The sequence below is a fragment of the Callorhinchus milii genome, unplaced genomic scaffold (assembly GCF_018977255.1).
Source record: "Callorhinchus milii isolate IMCB2004 unplaced genomic scaffold, IMCB_Cmil_1.0 Scaffold1, whole genome shotgun sequence".
NCBI lineage: Eukaryota > Metazoa > Chordata > Chondrichthyes > Chimaeriformes > Callorhinchidae > Callorhinchus > Callorhinchus milii.
In genome coordinates, this window is record NW_024704742.1 from 136,380,443 (window position 1) to 136,396,876 (window position 16,434).

Here is a 16,434-nt window from a genome sequence, read left to right on the forward strand (position 1 = left end):
TCGCGTCCACGCAGCCGGTTCTCGCGATAACTCGCGGTTGCCATGGCGAGGCGACCTGGTTGCCATGGAGAGGACGCGCTCCCTGAACACCCCCCCTCCCCACACACACACACACACCACATCGCCTCCCCCCGCCCCACTCCTCTTCGGTCTCTGGCGTTGGCTCCAGGGCTCGGATTAGAGCAAGAGGGGCAGAAAGTGAGGGAGTGAGGAGTTGAATGAGTGAGAGTTTGAGGGATTGAGTGAGTGAGAGTTTGAGGGAGTGAGAGTTTGAGGGATTGAGTGAGTGAGAGTTTGAGGAGTGAGTGAGTGAGAGTTTGAGGGAGTGAGTGAGAGAATTTGAGGGAGTGAGTGAATGTTTGATGGAGTGAGCGAGTGAGAGTTTGAGGGAGTGAGTGAGAGTTGAGAGAGTGAGTGAATGAGAGTTTGAGGGAGTGAGTGAGAGTTTGAGGGAGCGAGTGAGTAAGAGTTTGAGGGAGTGAGTGAGGGAAAGTTTGAGGGAGTGAGTGAGAGAGTTTGAGGGAGTGAGTGAGATAATTTGAGGGAGTGAGTGAGTGTTTGAGGGAGTGAGTGAGTGAGAGTTTGAGGGAGGGAGAGAGTTAGAGTTTGAGGGAGGGAGTGAGTGAGAGTTTGAGGGAGGGAGTGAGTGAGAGTTTGAGCGAGTGAGTGAGTGAGAGTTTGAAGGACTGACTGAGTGAGAGTTTGAGGGAGTGAGAGTTTGAGGGATTGAGTGAGTGAGAGTTTGAGGAGTGAGTGAGTGAGAGTTTGAGTGAGTGAGAGAATTTGAGGGAGTGAGTGAATGTTTGATGGAGTGAGCGAGTGAGAGTTTGAGGGAGTGAGTGAGAGTTGAGAGAGTGAGTGAATGAGAGTTTGAGGGAGTGAGTGAGAGTTTGAGGGAGCGAGTGAGTAAGAGTTTGAGGGAGTGAGTGAGGGAAAGTTTGAGGGAGTGAGTGAGAGAGTTTGAGGGAGTGAGTGAGATAATTTGAGGGAGTGAGTGAGTGTTTGAGGGAGTGAGTGAGTGAGAGTTTGAGGGAGGGAGAGAGTGAGAGTTTGAGGGAGGGAGTGAGTGAGAGTTTGAGGGAGGGAGTGAGTGAGAGTTTGAGGGAGGGAGTGAGTGAGAGTTGGAGAGAGGAAGTGAGTGAGAGTTTGAGGGAGGGAGTGAGAGTTTGAGGGAGGGAGTGAGTGAGAGTTTGAGGGAGGGAGTGAGAGTTTGAGGGAGTGAGTGAGAGTTTGAGGGAGTGAGTGAGAGTTTGAGGGAGTGAGTGAGAATTTGAGGGAGTGAGTGAGAGTTTGAGGGAGTGAGTGAGAGTTTGAGGGAGGGAGTGCTGCCTTTATGTTTTGACTCAATCGCGACACAGTTGTTATTGTTTTACCTCAGATCTTTAAAAGCACGAGGAAAAAGGAGGAAGAGGATCATGGCGGCTACTTGTCGGGAGGGGCAGAGATGCAGGGAGGTTAAAGGGCCGAAGCCATGTTCTGTGGCTGTGGTTAGTATTGTTGGATTGCCCGTGTCCTCTCCTGCACCGGGCTCTATATCACCCCCATCTGCGCCCATCTCCATCGCTCAGGGGATACAGTTCAAGATCCTGGTCCTCACCTTCAGTGGCCTCTTTCTTTCTAGTTTATCTTTATTTAACTTTACCTGTAGAAAGACAAGAGGGAGCACGGAATGGGAAATGGGCCATTTCAACCCAATAAGCTTGCGACTTGAGATATCAACTGTGTTGTTGTTGATCATTTTAGACACAGGTGAGAAATGGGCTGATTCTCCCTCTGCCTGTTCAGGTGGACGTTGAAGATCCCCTGGCACTGTTCAAAAAGAAACGGGAGTTTATAATAATAATAATAATAATAATCCTTGCATTTGATATAGCGCTTTTCATGTCTTCTCGACGTCTCAAAGCACTTCACATAATAGACTGTAAAGTGAATTGACCGTATATTTGTGGGCGAACGCGGCAGCCAATTGCGCACAGCAATGTCCCACAAACAGTCGTGGATTGAAAATGTCCAATTTATTATTGTTTTGTTTTGGAGGGATTATTATTAGGCTCTGTGTGGAGTAAGGAAACTTGCCCAAGGTTTCACCCTCTGCCTGGAATTGAACCCCAGGTGTCTCGCTTGCAAGGCAAGTGCTCTAACCACTGAGCTACAGGACTCCAAACAATTTCCCCTTGGGTCCTGGCCAACAATCTCTCAAATAAAATTAGTCATTTGTTTCATGGTTGTTTGTGTTAATCTGCAGTGCGCAATTGTGCTGCTGCATTCATCTACAAATGTGTGAATTGATTTCATACTAAATCCCATGAAGCAATTTGAGACGTCCTTCCGACGTGATAAGGATTGATACCAAATGCAAGGTTTTTTTTATTTATTATTATTCTGTGTTAAGGCAGAAAATGATGTGCTCGCGTTGGGGATGTAGGGAGGGGGGATTGCTATTGTACCTATTCTGAAAATCCCACCTTTGTGAATTTCGTCCTTTTGTTGTTAGAAAGCAAAAGCTATGCATAAAGGCATGCAAGCGAAAATTGAAAAACAAAAAAAGCTAGAGATTGCTTTGGAAGAGGCCTTAGCCTTCGAGAAGTACCAGAGAGATGGTCTGACCAGGAATAAGCTGGAGAGAATAGAGGAGCAAAAGAGAATGAGATTCAAGATCAACCAAAACTTCAAAGGAATAATGCTGGAGTATAAAGCCAGCATAGATGACAGGAGAGACAGGTAAATGGGAGTACAGTGTTTATTTCAATTAACTCCTAGATAAAATTGGCCATTCACTTCCTGGCTTGTGGGACACTGCTGTGTGAAGAATGGCTGCTGCGTTCACCTGCAAATAAAATCCCGTGAAGCACTTCAAGAAGGCTATATCACATGCACGGATTATTGTAAGCAAAAAGTTGATTGTGGATTCACAAGAGCAAGATATAAAGTGTGTGCATTGGTCTGGATGAAGAAGACCCTTTGGCCCATCTGATCTCATTCTTTCCAAATATCTATCCTTCCGTCAACATGATTTTTAAATGAGTCCCATTGTTCTGGCCTCAACCTGTCCTGGCAACCTGTTCCAGTTGTTAATTATCCTCTGAGTAAAGAAAAACTTGCTGATGTGTGTCATAAAATTTCCTTTACAACTCTAAGACTCTGCCCTATTGAGTACTGTTGTGGCTCTATTTGAAAAGAGAAGGGAGTTTTCCCTGGTTTCCTAGCCAACAATCCCCAAATAAAGTTGGTCATTCTCTTCATGGCTATTTGTGAGACTTTGCTGTGTGCAAATTGGTTGTCATGTTTGCCTAAAAGTACAAAGTAAAATCCCATGATATGAAAGGTTCTGTATTAAATGCAATAATCATTATTATGATGATTAATGTTCTTTGTTTCATTTCTCCAAGGCTGCGAGAGCTCCTGGAAACCGAAGAGGAGGCATTGCTGAAAGAATTTGTTGGTCTTGGTGATACTGTATTCGACCGGCAAGAAAAAATGAGGGAAAGAGCGAAATTCCTTCGGGATAAAAACGAGAAGGAAAGGCAGCAACTGGTGGCTGATAAACGTGATCAGCAGTTTAGGTACCAGTTGATGAAACACACAATACAGGTTTTAGGGTGACTCCAAACAGAATTAAAGGGGAGTTCAAAGAAAAAAAAATCCTTACCACAGACGGAGAGAGGGTTGAGATTAACTGGCATAAACTGTTGTTGAGGCGAAGTGCTTAAAATCTTTTCTAAGGCGAATTTGACATATGTAGTGTAGTGGTTAGCATGCTCGCTTCGCAAGTGAGAGGCCCCAGGTTCGATTCCCAGATGTGGAGAAACCTTAGGTAAGTTACATTGCTTCACATGCCTGTATACCTAGCAGTAAGTAGGAACCTGGTTGTTAGTTGATTGACGGATCGCTTTCTGGGAGTAATAATCCCTTCAAATTAATGATAATAATTTGGACACGGCGGTTTGTGGTACATTGCTGTACGCAATTGGCTGCGTGTTTCACCCACACAATATACAGTCAGTTAACAGTATATTCTGGAGAATATTAGGAGGTTAAATGGGTCGAAAAGTCTTCTTCATCCAAACTTCTCATGATCTGTGTCTTTTGTGCCTTGTTGTTGTTTCTTGTTCATGCCTTCATCACCTCCAGGCTCGACTATGCAAACGCTCTGCTTGTCGGCCTTCCCAACTCCTCCCTCCACAGGCTGCAGATAATCCAGAACTCTGCAGCCCGTGTCCTCTCCCGCACCAAACTCCGTGACCCCATCTCCCCCATTCTCGTCTGACTCCACTGACTCCCTATCCTTCAGAGGATCCAGTTCAAGATCCTGGTCCTCAAATACAAAGCCCTCCATGGCCTCGCCCCACCCTACCTCTGCGACCTCCTAACCCCCTACCAACCCGCCCGTTCCCTCCGCTCAGCCGGCTCCGGCCTGCTCCACGTCCCCTAACCCACCCGCCCCACTATTGGCGGGAGAGCCTTCAGCCACTCTGCCCCCAACCTCTGGAATTCCATCCCCCAGTCACTCCACCTCGCCCCCTCCTTAGCCTCCTTCAAGTCCTGCCTCAAGCCCCTCCGCTTCGACCATTGGCCACCCCCCTTCCCCTCCCCTCCCCCCCCAACCCCAGCTCGGGTCTGAAATGCTGTACTCTGTCCAGCGCCTTGGGACCTCCTCCCGACGTGAAAGGCGCTATACAAATGTAATCTTGTTGTTGTTGTTTTGGTGCTAGGGAGCAGAGCGAGGAACTGCGCAAGATGATGTTTCATAAGCACCAGCTGGAGGTCAACAAAGACAGGCTGGTGCAGCTGGAGATGAAGAAGGAGCTTGAAAGGAAGAAGGAGGAAGAAGAGGATCTCTTTGCTGAGCTGTGGAAAAAGGACCAGCAAGCGAAAGAGGAACGTCTGGCAAAGGAGATACAGGAGGAAAAGACTCGAAACCTGGAACTGCTCGCTGTTCAGCAAAGCCAGATGGTAGAAGCCAATGCCAAACGTATGGAAGCGAGGCGCTTGATACAAGAGGAGGCACAGTTAATGGTAAGAGTGTCCAACTGACAGCTGGTGGGGGTTGGGGGAGGGTGGGGGTTGGGAGAGGGCGGGGGGTTCTTTAGCTTGCTTTTGATTTGTAGACTCTAGGAAAATAACTAAGAATCGTTTTATTTCATGTCAGGAGGACGGACGTCTCAAACCGCTTCACAGAAATCACTAAAATAATTATAATAATAATCCTTTCATTTGATTTAACAACAAACAATAACAAAGTATGAAGCGCTTTTCACGTCAGAAGAACATCCCTTATCATGTCGATGAGATGTCTCAAAGTGATATTACTGTAAAATGTAACTACTTTGTAGTTGTAGGCAAACGCGGTAGCCAATTTTATTTACAGGAACGTCCCACAAAAAGCCATGAAGCGAATGATAAAATTTATTTTGGGATAATGTTGGCCAGGATACCGGAGAAACTCATTTCTCTTTTGGAGCAGAGGGCTCTTATTTTTTTTCACATCTCATCTGAAGGATGGAACCTCTGACAATCTAGCACATTGTACATTGTGGGGTCCCGTAGTGCAGTGGTCAGCGAGCATGCCTCAAAAGCAAGAGGAACCAGATTTGATTCCCAAGGTTTCGCCAAGTTTCCATATTCCATACATCGCTTTACTTATCAGTAAGAAGGAATCCAGCTGGCGGATTGCTTTCCAGAGTTAAAAATCCCTCCAAAAAACAATTTGGTCACTCAATCCATGACTGCTTGTGGGACACTGTTGTGCGCAATTGGTTGCTGCATTTCGCCCACAAAATGCAGTCAATCCACTTTACAATATATTGTGTGAAACAACGTGATCAGGCTCTATATCAGACGCAAGGAATATTTATTTATTTTATTGGATTGCCAGCCTAATCTGTGACTTCAAAGTCCTGACATGAGGATTGCGCTTGCTTTCAGTATGTAGAATTTGTGAAACATACATAGATTGAATTGTGACTGAGCATCCAAAGCTCTCTTTTGCTCTGGAGCTCCGGAAGCTCTGATCTGCTCCATGTCCCCCACCCAGCCCACCCCACCATCAGCGGTTGGGCCTTCAGCCTTTTTGCCTCCAACTTTTTGAACTGCATGCCATAGTCCCTTCACCTCGCTTGGTTTCTTCAAGGCACGTCTCAAAACCTCCTCTTCAACTGCGCCTCTGGTCACCCACTTACCCCTACCCTCCCTGCTCTCCTGATCACAATCTGCAGCTCAGGTCCAAATCTCTGACTGTCCAACGCCTTGGGACGTCCTCCTTACGTGAAATGGGCTTTGCAAATGTAATTTGTTATTGGTGAGAATAAAAGATTTGCTAATTGGTAATGTGGACATGTCACAGAAAGAGTTGGAGCGTCAGAAGAAGCTGGAGGATGAGCAGGATGAGATCAAGAAGGCCCAGAAACAGCTGGAAACCCGCAGCATGCTGCAGAAGTCCATCCAGATGAAGAATAAGCGTCTGGCAGAGCAGCAGAAGGAGGAGGAGGCCTTGGACACCAAGATCAATGAGCAGATGCTGAAGGAGTACCATGACGATGCTGAGGAGCAGAAGCAAAGAAAGGTAATGAGAGGCCATGAGGGGTGGGGGGGGAGGGCGGGTCCAGGCAGGTCAGCAACATGCTTCAACAAGGCTGAAAGAGAGTCCTGTAACGTAGTAGTTAGAGGAAGGTGGTTAGAGCACTCGTCTCACAAGAGAGAGGACCCGGATTTGATTCCCGGGTCGGGTAAAACCTTAGGCAAGTTTCCTGACTCCACACGTTTCTGTTTATCTAGCAGTAAGTAGGAACCTGGTTGTTAGTCGATTGGCAGATCGCTTTCTGGGGATAATAATCCTTTTTTTAAAAAAAATGTCACTCAATCCACCACTGTTTGTGGACACTGCTGTGCGCAATTGGATGAGAGATTGAAAGCGAGCAAGGGAGAGAAAATGGGAGAGAGAAAAGAGAACATAAGCAAACAACAGTGAGAGAGTGTAAAAAGGAGAGAAAGAATGTGAGCAAGAGGGAGAAAGGGAGTGAAGGACAGAAAGAGAAAGCAAGCAATACCCCCATACCCCTTTATTCCTCCCAGACCTGTCTACTGTATTTGTCAGCCTGGCTCAGCTGGTAGATCTCTCACCTTTAATAGAATCATGGAATATTGCAGCACAGAAGGAGGCCATTCGGCCCTTTGTGCCTGTGCAGGCTCTTTGGAAGAGCCACCCAAACAGTCCCACTCCCTCGCTCTTACACTCGCTCCTTGCAATTTTTTTCTTTTTAAGTACCTATCCAATTCCCTTTTGAAAATTGTTATTGAATCACTTAGAAAAATATGGGTTAATAAAGGACAACTAACATGGATCTTCAACCGTGCCTTCAGCTCCCCTCTCGACTCTCTACCCCCTCCTCGCTCCCTTCCTTCCCTCCCCTCACCCTGACCATTTCCCCAATGCTCGGGTCCCGACCCAACTGTCCAGCACCTTGGGACGTCCTCCCGATGTGAAAGGCGCACTATAAATCTTGTTGTTGTTGTTAAAAGTCAAATCGTATCTAACAAACCTGATATACAGGCACAGAAACAGCCCTGTTCAAAGTGACAAATGCCATTCTGTCCATCTGCAACCAGGGCTCCCTCTGACTCCTCGTCCTCCTTGACCTCTGCTGCCTTCAACACCATTGATCACTTTATCCTCATCCATTGCCTCTCCTCTCACCTCAACGGCTCTGTCCTTGACTGGTTCAGATCATACCTCTCACATCGCCTCCACTTCATCTCCACAAACGGTTTCTCCTCTACCCCCCGCACCGTCTCATGCGGCGTTCCTCAAGGCTCTGTCCTTGGTCCCCTCCTCTTCAATATCCATATGCTCCCTCTTGGTGACATCATCCACAGACATGAGGTCAACTTCCATTTGTATGCGGATGACACCCAACTCTACCTCTCTGTCTCCACTCTTAACTCCAGGACCACTGCTGTGCTGACAGAATGTCTGTCAGACATCAAGTCCTGGATGAGAGCGAACTTTCTTCAGTTGAACGTCAGCAAGACCGAGGCTCTCCTGATTGGCTCCTGTAAGCGCCTCCTCACCTCAGGCGCTGACAGCATCACCATCCATGGTTGCGCACTTCACCTCGCTAAGCCAGTCCGGAACCTTGGCATCTTATTTGACCCTCAACTATCCTTTGTATCCTACATCCGTGCCCCGACCCGCTCTGCCTTTCACCACCTCCATCCACAACATTGCTTGGCTCCGCCACTGTCTCACATCATAGGCTGCCGAAATCCTCATACACGCATTCATATATTGAGGTTTGACTATGCAAACTCCTTGCTTGTTGGCCTCCCCAACTTCTCCCTCCATAGGCTGCAGATCTTCCAGGAATCTGCAGCCCGTGTCCTCTCCCGCACCAGGTTCCATGACCCTATTACCCCCTTCCTCACCTGACTCCACTGGCTTCCCATCACGCAGAGAATACTTCAAGATAACGGTCCTAACCTTCAAAGCCCTCCATGGCCTCACTCCCCCCTACCTCTGTGACCCTTACCATCCTGCCCGCATCCTCCGCTCAGCGGGCTCCGGCCTGCTTCACGTCCCCCGCCTCGCCTGCCGCACCATTAGCAGGCGAGCTTTCTGCCACTCTGTCCCCATCCTCTGGAACTCAATCCCACAGTCCCTCCGCCTTGCCCCCTCCCTTTCCTCCTTCATTCCCATCTCAAGACCCTTCTCTTCGACCGTGCTTTCGATCATCCTGCTTCCCACCTACCCTCGAGCCTCCCACAGTCACGACCCCCACCTCAGGTCCAAAACTGTCCAGCATCTTGGGACGTCCTCCCAATGTGAAAGATGCTATACAAATGTAATTTTGTTGTTGTTATTGATATAGTTTTTTAATGAATCCATATAAATTAATGAATCCATATAAACTACATCAAGTGCAGTTGTTATCAAACACAAAAGGTAAAATGGGCAGAAACGTAGCAGATGAAGTTTAATGTGGAGAAATGCAAAGTGTTGCATTTTGGGAGGAAGAATGAGGAGAGACAATATACGCTGATGGTACAATCTTAAAGGGAGTGAAGGAACAGAGAGACCTGGGGGTCATATAGTAAATCTTTGGAGGTGGCCGGACAGGGAGATAAAGCTGTTAAAAAAGCATACGGCTTTATAAATAGGGTCATAGAATACAAAAGTCAGGAAGTTATGATGAACCTTTATAAAACACTGGTTAGGTCTCAGCGAGAGACTGTGTTCAGTTCTGGTCCCCTTCATTTTAGGTATAGATGTCAAGGCAATGAAGAAGGTGCAAAGAAGATTTACCAGGATGGTATCAGAAATGAGGGACTTTAGTTATGAAGAGAGGCGAGAGACGCTAGGATTATTCTCCTTGGAGCAGAGAAGGTTAAGAGGAGACTTAATAGAAGTTTTCTAAATTATGAGGGGATTCGATAGGGTGAACAAGGAGAAACTATTTCCACTGACAGGAGGGTTGGTAACCAGAGGACAACAATTTAAAATAGTTGTTAAAAGAAACAGAGGGGAGGTGAGGAGAAATGTTTTCACACAGCGAGTTGTTCAGATCTGGAATGCATTGCCTGAAAGGCTGGTGGAAGCCGATTCGATAACAACATTTAAGAGAGAAATAGATAAATATTTGGGGAGGACAAGTTTGCAGGGCTATGGGGAGAGAGCGGGGGAGTGGGATTGATTTGGATAGCTCTTTTCAAAGAGCCGGCACAGACATGATGGGCCGAATGGCCTCCTTCTGTGCTGTATAATTCTATGATTTTATGATAAGATGGTGGAATAGCCTAGCCTGGCTCAGCATTTCTACGTTTCTATAAGGTAACAGTTTGATTTTACTTATTAACGTTTGAGTTTTGCTTATGGAATCTGTTTGCAGTTTGAGCTTCAGAGAGAACAGCATGCATATCGGCAATACCTGGCCCGGCAGGTGGAGGAACAGAAACTCCAAGAGAAGGAGATGGATCAGCTGATTGAGGCTGACCTCCAGAAGGCCCTAGCCAAACGCCTTGAAGAACTGAAGATGAAGAAAGGGGCTCGAGACCGGCTCCTAAAAGAGGTCATGGCGGCCCGCAAGCTTCAAGTCCAACAGAAACGTAAGAGTGTCTTAGAATTACATCTTTTGCTCTTGCCTGTGCCTAATACTCTCCGGAATAGAGGCAGCAACTTGCATTTATATAGTGCACCTCACACAGGGTAGAGCCTCAGAGCACTTGACAGTAGTGAGGATAGTGCATATACAGTAATAATAATAATCCTTGCATTTGATATAGCGTCTTATCACATCTTTGAGAAGTCTCAAAGCACTTCACAGATGGAACTCCATCCCCCAGTGCCTTCGCCTTGCTTCCTCCCTTTCCTCCTTCAAGGCCGGTCTCAAAACCTTTCTCTTTGACCGTGCCTTCAGTCCCCTCTCGACTCTCTTCCCCCTCCTCGCTCCCTCCCTTCCCTCCCTCACCCTGACCATTTCCCCCTCCTTGCTCCCTCCCTTCCCCTCACCCTGACCATTTCCCCCCTCCTCGCTCCCTCCCTTCCCTCCCCTCACCCTGACCATTTCCCCCCTGCTCGGGTCATGACCCAACTGTGCAGCGCCTTGGGACGTCCTCCTGACGTGAAAGGCGCTTTATAAATGGAATCTTGTTGTTGTTGTTGTTGTTGATGTCACATACATCCTGTAAAATAAAAACCTAAATGGGGTAGAGGACCAAAGGGACCGAGGGGTACACATACACAATTCACTATAAGGAGCAAAGCAGGTTAATAAGGCCATTAAAAAAAGCGAACCAGGCATTCCAGTTCATTTCTAGAGGAATATAAATGAAAAGTAGGGAAGTTATGGTAAACTTCTATAGAACCTGGGTTAGACCAGACTTAGAATACCGTGTGCAGTTCTGGTCCCCACATTATAGAAGGGATGTAGAGGCACTGAAGAGGGTGCAAAGGAGATTCACAAGGATGATCCCAGAACTGAGAGGCTATACCTATCAGGAAAGGCTGAACATGCTTGGACTCTTTTGTCTTGAAAGGCGGAGGGTAAGAGGTGACCTGATAGAGGTCTTAAAACGATGAAAGGTTTTGATAGGGTAGACATAAGGAAGATGATTCCAATTGTGGGGGAGATCAAAACCAGGGGCCATCAAAGTAAAATAGTCACAAATAGATCAAATAGGGAAGTTAGAAGAAGGTGAATTGACTGTATTTTGTGGGTAAAATACAGCAGCCAATTGCCCACAGCAATGTCCCACAAACAGTCATGGGTGACTAATTTATTATTTGAACTTTGACGTGAAAAGCACCATGTAAATGTAAGGTGTCTTACATTCTCTTTGACCGAGCCTTCAGCTCCCCTCTCGACTCTCTTCCCCCTCCTCGCTCCCTCCCTTCCCTCCCCTCACCCTGACCATTTCCCCTCTCCTCGCTCCCTCCCTTCCCTCCCCTCACCCTGACCATTTCCCCCCAATGCTCGGGTCATGACCCAACTGTGCAGCGCCTTGGGACGTCCTCCTGACATGAAAGGCGCTTTATAAATGGAATCTTGTTGTTGTTGTCTTGCACATCAACAGACCATTCACTGTGCGTTTACAGGTTGTCGCAATAGCTGACTGTCCAACACCTTGAGACGTCCTTCTGACCAGTTCTGGCCCAATATCCTCACACTCGTGTTCAAATCCATTCACTCCCTGGCACCTCCATAACTCTCTGATCTCCTCAATGCCCAATCTACCAACTGAAGCCTCCGTTCCACTGGCACCAGCCTCCTGCTTGTCCCTCGCACCCTCCGCTCCACCATTGTAGGTTGCACTTTCAGCCACTATCCTCCGAAACTCTGGAACACTCTCCCTAAATCTCTCCGCCTTGCCCCCACTCTCCCCTTTTTCAAGTCCTTCCTTTTCAACTGTGCTTATGGTCACCCCCTGGCTCGGAGTCAGGCTCCACCACTGTTAAAACACTCTGAGACTCTACCCTGCGTGGAGGGCGCTATATAAAGCTGTTGTTGATGATGTGTGAGCTTTGGCAGTGAGTGTCGGCAGGCTACTCATCTGTAGAGGGTGCTACAGCCTAAATCCCCACCGGAAGAAACTCTGTTCTATTTCCATGTCCACCTGAACAGATACAGACAGAACCTTGCCTTAACACCTCATCCGAAGAACAGCGGAGCCCTTCCCTAGACTGTGAGCTCAAAGTCCTAATATGGGGCTGGAACTCACAACCCTCTGACTCAGAGATGAGAGTGCTCCTGACCGAGCCAGGCTACGTTAAGGTGTAAAAACTGGGAAGCGTTTGTCATCCCCGCAAAGCATTTTTGATCAGAATTATGCTTCTGTGCTTTTAGTGGAAGAAAATGCAAAGAAACAGGAGGAATTGGCGGAGGAGCAGGACAGGATCGCAAAGGTCGTCAAAGAAATGAAAGAATTAAACAATGAAAGGGAGCAAAGGTACGGATTTGTAAGACGTGCCCGGTTTCAACCATAACACACTCATCAAGCAGCCCGACCGTAATCTTCCATACAAAATATAGAGTCACTGCACTTTACAATATATTGTGGTGAAGTACTCTGAGACATCTCAATGAGATGATATGGCACTATATCAAATGCAAGCATTATTATTATTCCTCAGCCCGACAGAGTTTAAAAAATTCCCTAATCACATACTCTATTCGAATAGTGCACTAGCATCTTTAACATCTAACTGACAGGCAGGTGGGTCCTTGGCTTAACGTCTCATCTGAAGAATGGCATCCCCCAGTACTGCACTGCATCTTATTGTCTCCATGATCTTCTCCTACCTCACTGCCCTGCTCCGGTGATCAGGCCTTCAATTTCTACGCTCCCCACCTCTGGAACCCCTTGCCTTCTAACCTCTCCATCTCGCACCCTCCCATCCCCCTGCCCCTCTCTGTCTCTCTCTCTCTCTCGCTCTCTCTCTCTGGCTCTCTCTCTAACTCTAAGTCCCGTTTTAAAAACTTGCTTCTTCAACTGCCACTTCCCTTCTCTCCCGTTCCGTGCTCAGTGTCTGACAGCCCCACCCCCCCCCACCCCCAAAGCATTCCGAGACATTACCATGAAGTGTGCTATATCAGTGAATGTTATTGTAATTACAATATTCCGTGCAGCGCTTTGAGATGATGTTATAAGGCACTATGTCAAACGTAACGGTTATTTTATTGCTAATAGGAGTCCTGTAGTGTATTGGTTAGTGCTCTTGCCTCGTATGCAAGAAGACCCGGGTTCGATTCCCAGGCGGGCCACCAACTATACAGTCAATTCACTTTACAGTATATTCTGTGTAGCGCTTTGAGACGACCTGATAATAATAATCCTTGCATTTCATATCATAATAAGGAACTATATGAATTTCACTGATAATTTTATTGCTAATATAAACAGTCATTTGCACACCAATGACCTTGGTGGCCATACTGACCTCCCGAGTCACTAAAATCCACTCTCTCCTTGGCTGCAGAGTCAGGAAGATCAACAAGGACCTCCAGCAGGACCTTGCTGATCAGATCGAGTACCAGCAGCGGATTCGGGAGGCGGAGAAAGTGGAGGAGCAGACGAGGGCCGACATTATGAAGATGGAGGAAAAGAATTACCAGAAGAAAGTACAAGATGCCATCTCACAGTCTGGCGTTGAATCCGACAAGTCACATCCCTGGAAAAAGTACTGCAAGGTCCACAAGGACGTGGAGTGTTAGAACCACAGATCACTACACTGTAGACGCTGACATGAAGAATGAACGTAACATCAAATGATCTAGATTTTATCTATTGTCTGAAAGTATACAGTATTTTATAATTCAACAGTGTCTTATGATGTGTTTTACTTTTTTGTTTGTTTAAGATGGATTTAAACCTGTTGATTTGAAAAGACTCTCGCGCACGTGTGTGTATTTTTCCCTTGTGTTGGCTTTGGTTTCTTTCTTCTTGCTATACCATCCTCCAAGGCAATTCAATGCAACCTGTTGCAGATCATAACACAGGTCATAGACTCATAGAATTATACAGCACAGGAACAGGTCGTCTGGCCCATCAACTCTGAGCCAGTGTTTTTCTCCCATATAAGGACCTAGTCTACCAAATACATCGTTGCCTACAAAATACGCAGTCACTGTGCTTTACAGTAAATCTTGTGAAGTGCTTTAAGACATCCTCCTGACACAAAAGGCACTGTATCAAATGTGAGGCTTATTTTTTTATTAGTCTAATTCCATGTTCTTCCATGTTCCTCCATAACCTTCCATTTCAAGAATCTATGCAACTCCCTCTTAAAGTAATTTATGCCTCAACAACACGTTAAGCAGCGATCTCCATGCACTCACTGCCCACTGTGAGAATAGTTTCTAATCTCCCACCCTTTTAATACTTTCTATGGTTATCTTAAATATGTTTAGTGTTAAAACTGACTCACTGACAAGTGGAAACAATCCATCACAATTTCCTGTAAGAATCTGTTGCTCTCCGTAGGGACTTCATTATCCGGGAGAGCCCCATCAGGTCACCTTTTCCATTCCCCAGACCTGAGGAACATAGGAACAGGAGTAAGCCATTAAGCCCTTCAAGACTGTTACACCACTCTGTTAGATCACAGCTGATCTGTACCTCAGCTCCATTTACCCATCTTTCCTCGATATCCCTTCATACGCTTACCTAAACCTATCTATCAACCTCAGCCTTGAAAATTCTAACTGGCCCAACGTCCACAGCCTTTAGGGGGAGAGTTTTGTATTCTTTGTGTGTAAAACTACTTCCTGATTTCACTCCTAGATGCCTTAGCTCCAATTTTAAGATGATGCCCCCCTTGTTTAGAGGAAACAGTTTCACAGTATCTACCCTACTGAGTCTCTTTATCATTTTAAGCACAGAGTGGCCCAAGGATGGCATGATTTTGGTGATTAGAGGTGAGGAGATTGTGCTCAGGTGTTTTCAAACCCTTCTGATCTAATGTCCCTTCCTTATGGAATAAATTGTTGGTTGATTTGTAAACATAAATTGTGCGTTTAAATCATGGAGTCCTGTAGCAAAGTGGTTAGCGCGCTCACCTAGCAAGCGAGAGGACCCAGGTTTGATTCCCGGGCAGGGTGAGATTAGATTAGATTGGTGGATCACTTTGCTGGGGGTAATAATTCCCTTAAAATTAATAATAATAATTTTGTCACTCAATCCATGACTGTTTGTGGGACATTGCTATGCAGTCAATCCAGTCAATATGTCTTGTGAAGCCCTTTGAGACGTCTAAACAACATTATAAGGATGTCCTGTAGCTCAGTGGTTAGAGCATTCGCTTTGTAAGCGAGACACCTGGGTTCAATTCCAGGCAGAGGGCGAAACCTCGGGCAAGTTTCCTTACTCCACACACCTGATAATAATCCCTCCAAAACAAAACAATAATAAATTGGTCATTTTCAATCTACGACTGTTTGTGGGACGCTGCTGTGCGCAATTGGCTGCCGCGTTCGCCCACAAATATACGGTCAATTCACTTTACAGTATATTCCGTGAAGCGCTTTGAGACGTCGAGAAGACGTGAGAAGCGCTATATCAAATGCACGGATTATTATTATTATAAGGATCATTATTATCAAATGCAAGGATTATTAAAATTAAATTGGAATTTAAATGAAGGTGTTTCAAAAAAGGAGGGGAGAGAACGAGGTATGTAATGTGACACTACACGTGTTACATGTCTTAAGTGGTGATCATGATCACATGTGGTATGTGTCACGTATTTGGTGATAACTATATGTTACATGTTGTATGATGATTACATGTTAGCTCAGCAAACACAGGCCAACAGCACGTCCTACAGCATCTTTCAGTTATCTTGCTTCCAACCTGTAGAGCCTCTGCCTCTACCCCCTTTGGGGTAAGATGGATGGTTGAGGCTAGAAGTTATTTAACAACTCATGTTCATGTGGACCACCTATTTCAAATGGGGAAATTTTAAAAACCTCTATCATGTCACCTTTGCTTTACAGGTAAAACAGCCCAAGTTCCTTTTGCTTGCATTGAGGTCAGCCAATACACACAGCAGTGCCCCACAAATAATCGCGGATTGAGTGACCACATTTTTTTTTGGAGGGATTATTACCCCCGGGCTTCACAAGACATATTGACTGGATTGACTGCACAGCAATGTCCCACAAACAGTCACAAACTAACAAGCGGGTTCCTACTTACTGCTAGATAAACAGAGGCGTGTGAAGTAAGGAAATTCGTCTTAGGTTTCGTTCCACCCGTAAATTCAACCCAGGTCCTCTGAGATGTCAAAATGTTTCATAGACTACAGAGGCAATTGGACCATATTGATCATTTCTTATCTGGCCCAGATGGCAAGACGGGACTGGAGCCTTAGATATCCATTAGAGTATTTGATCATCTGTGACTGTAGTTTGCTGTAATTTTCAATCCCTTTTCTGTCTGTGTAAA

General features: G+C 46.1%; 1 protein-coding gene across 1 annotated transcript; it reads left to right on the top strand.

Annotated features, from left to right (window-relative positions):
* Positions 1–205: 205 nt before the first annotated feature.
* Positions 206–13,869, top strand: cfap53 (cilia and flagella associated protein 53). Its single transcript, XM_042340669.1, has 9 exons — positions 206–222; positions 1,379–1,487; positions 2,495–2,721; positions 3,390–3,563; positions 4,713–5,016; positions 6,344–6,562; positions 9,882–10,098; positions 12,336–12,438; positions 13,469–13,869. The coding sequence occupies exons 2-9, from the start codon at positions 1,416–1,418 to the stop codon at positions 13,701–13,703; spliced, it is 1,551 nt and encodes a 516-aa protein (XP_042196603.1). The 5' UTR covers positions 206–222; positions 1,379–1,415; the 3' UTR covers positions 13,704–13,869.
* The last annotated feature ends 2,565 nt before the right edge of the window (positions 13,870–16,434 follow it).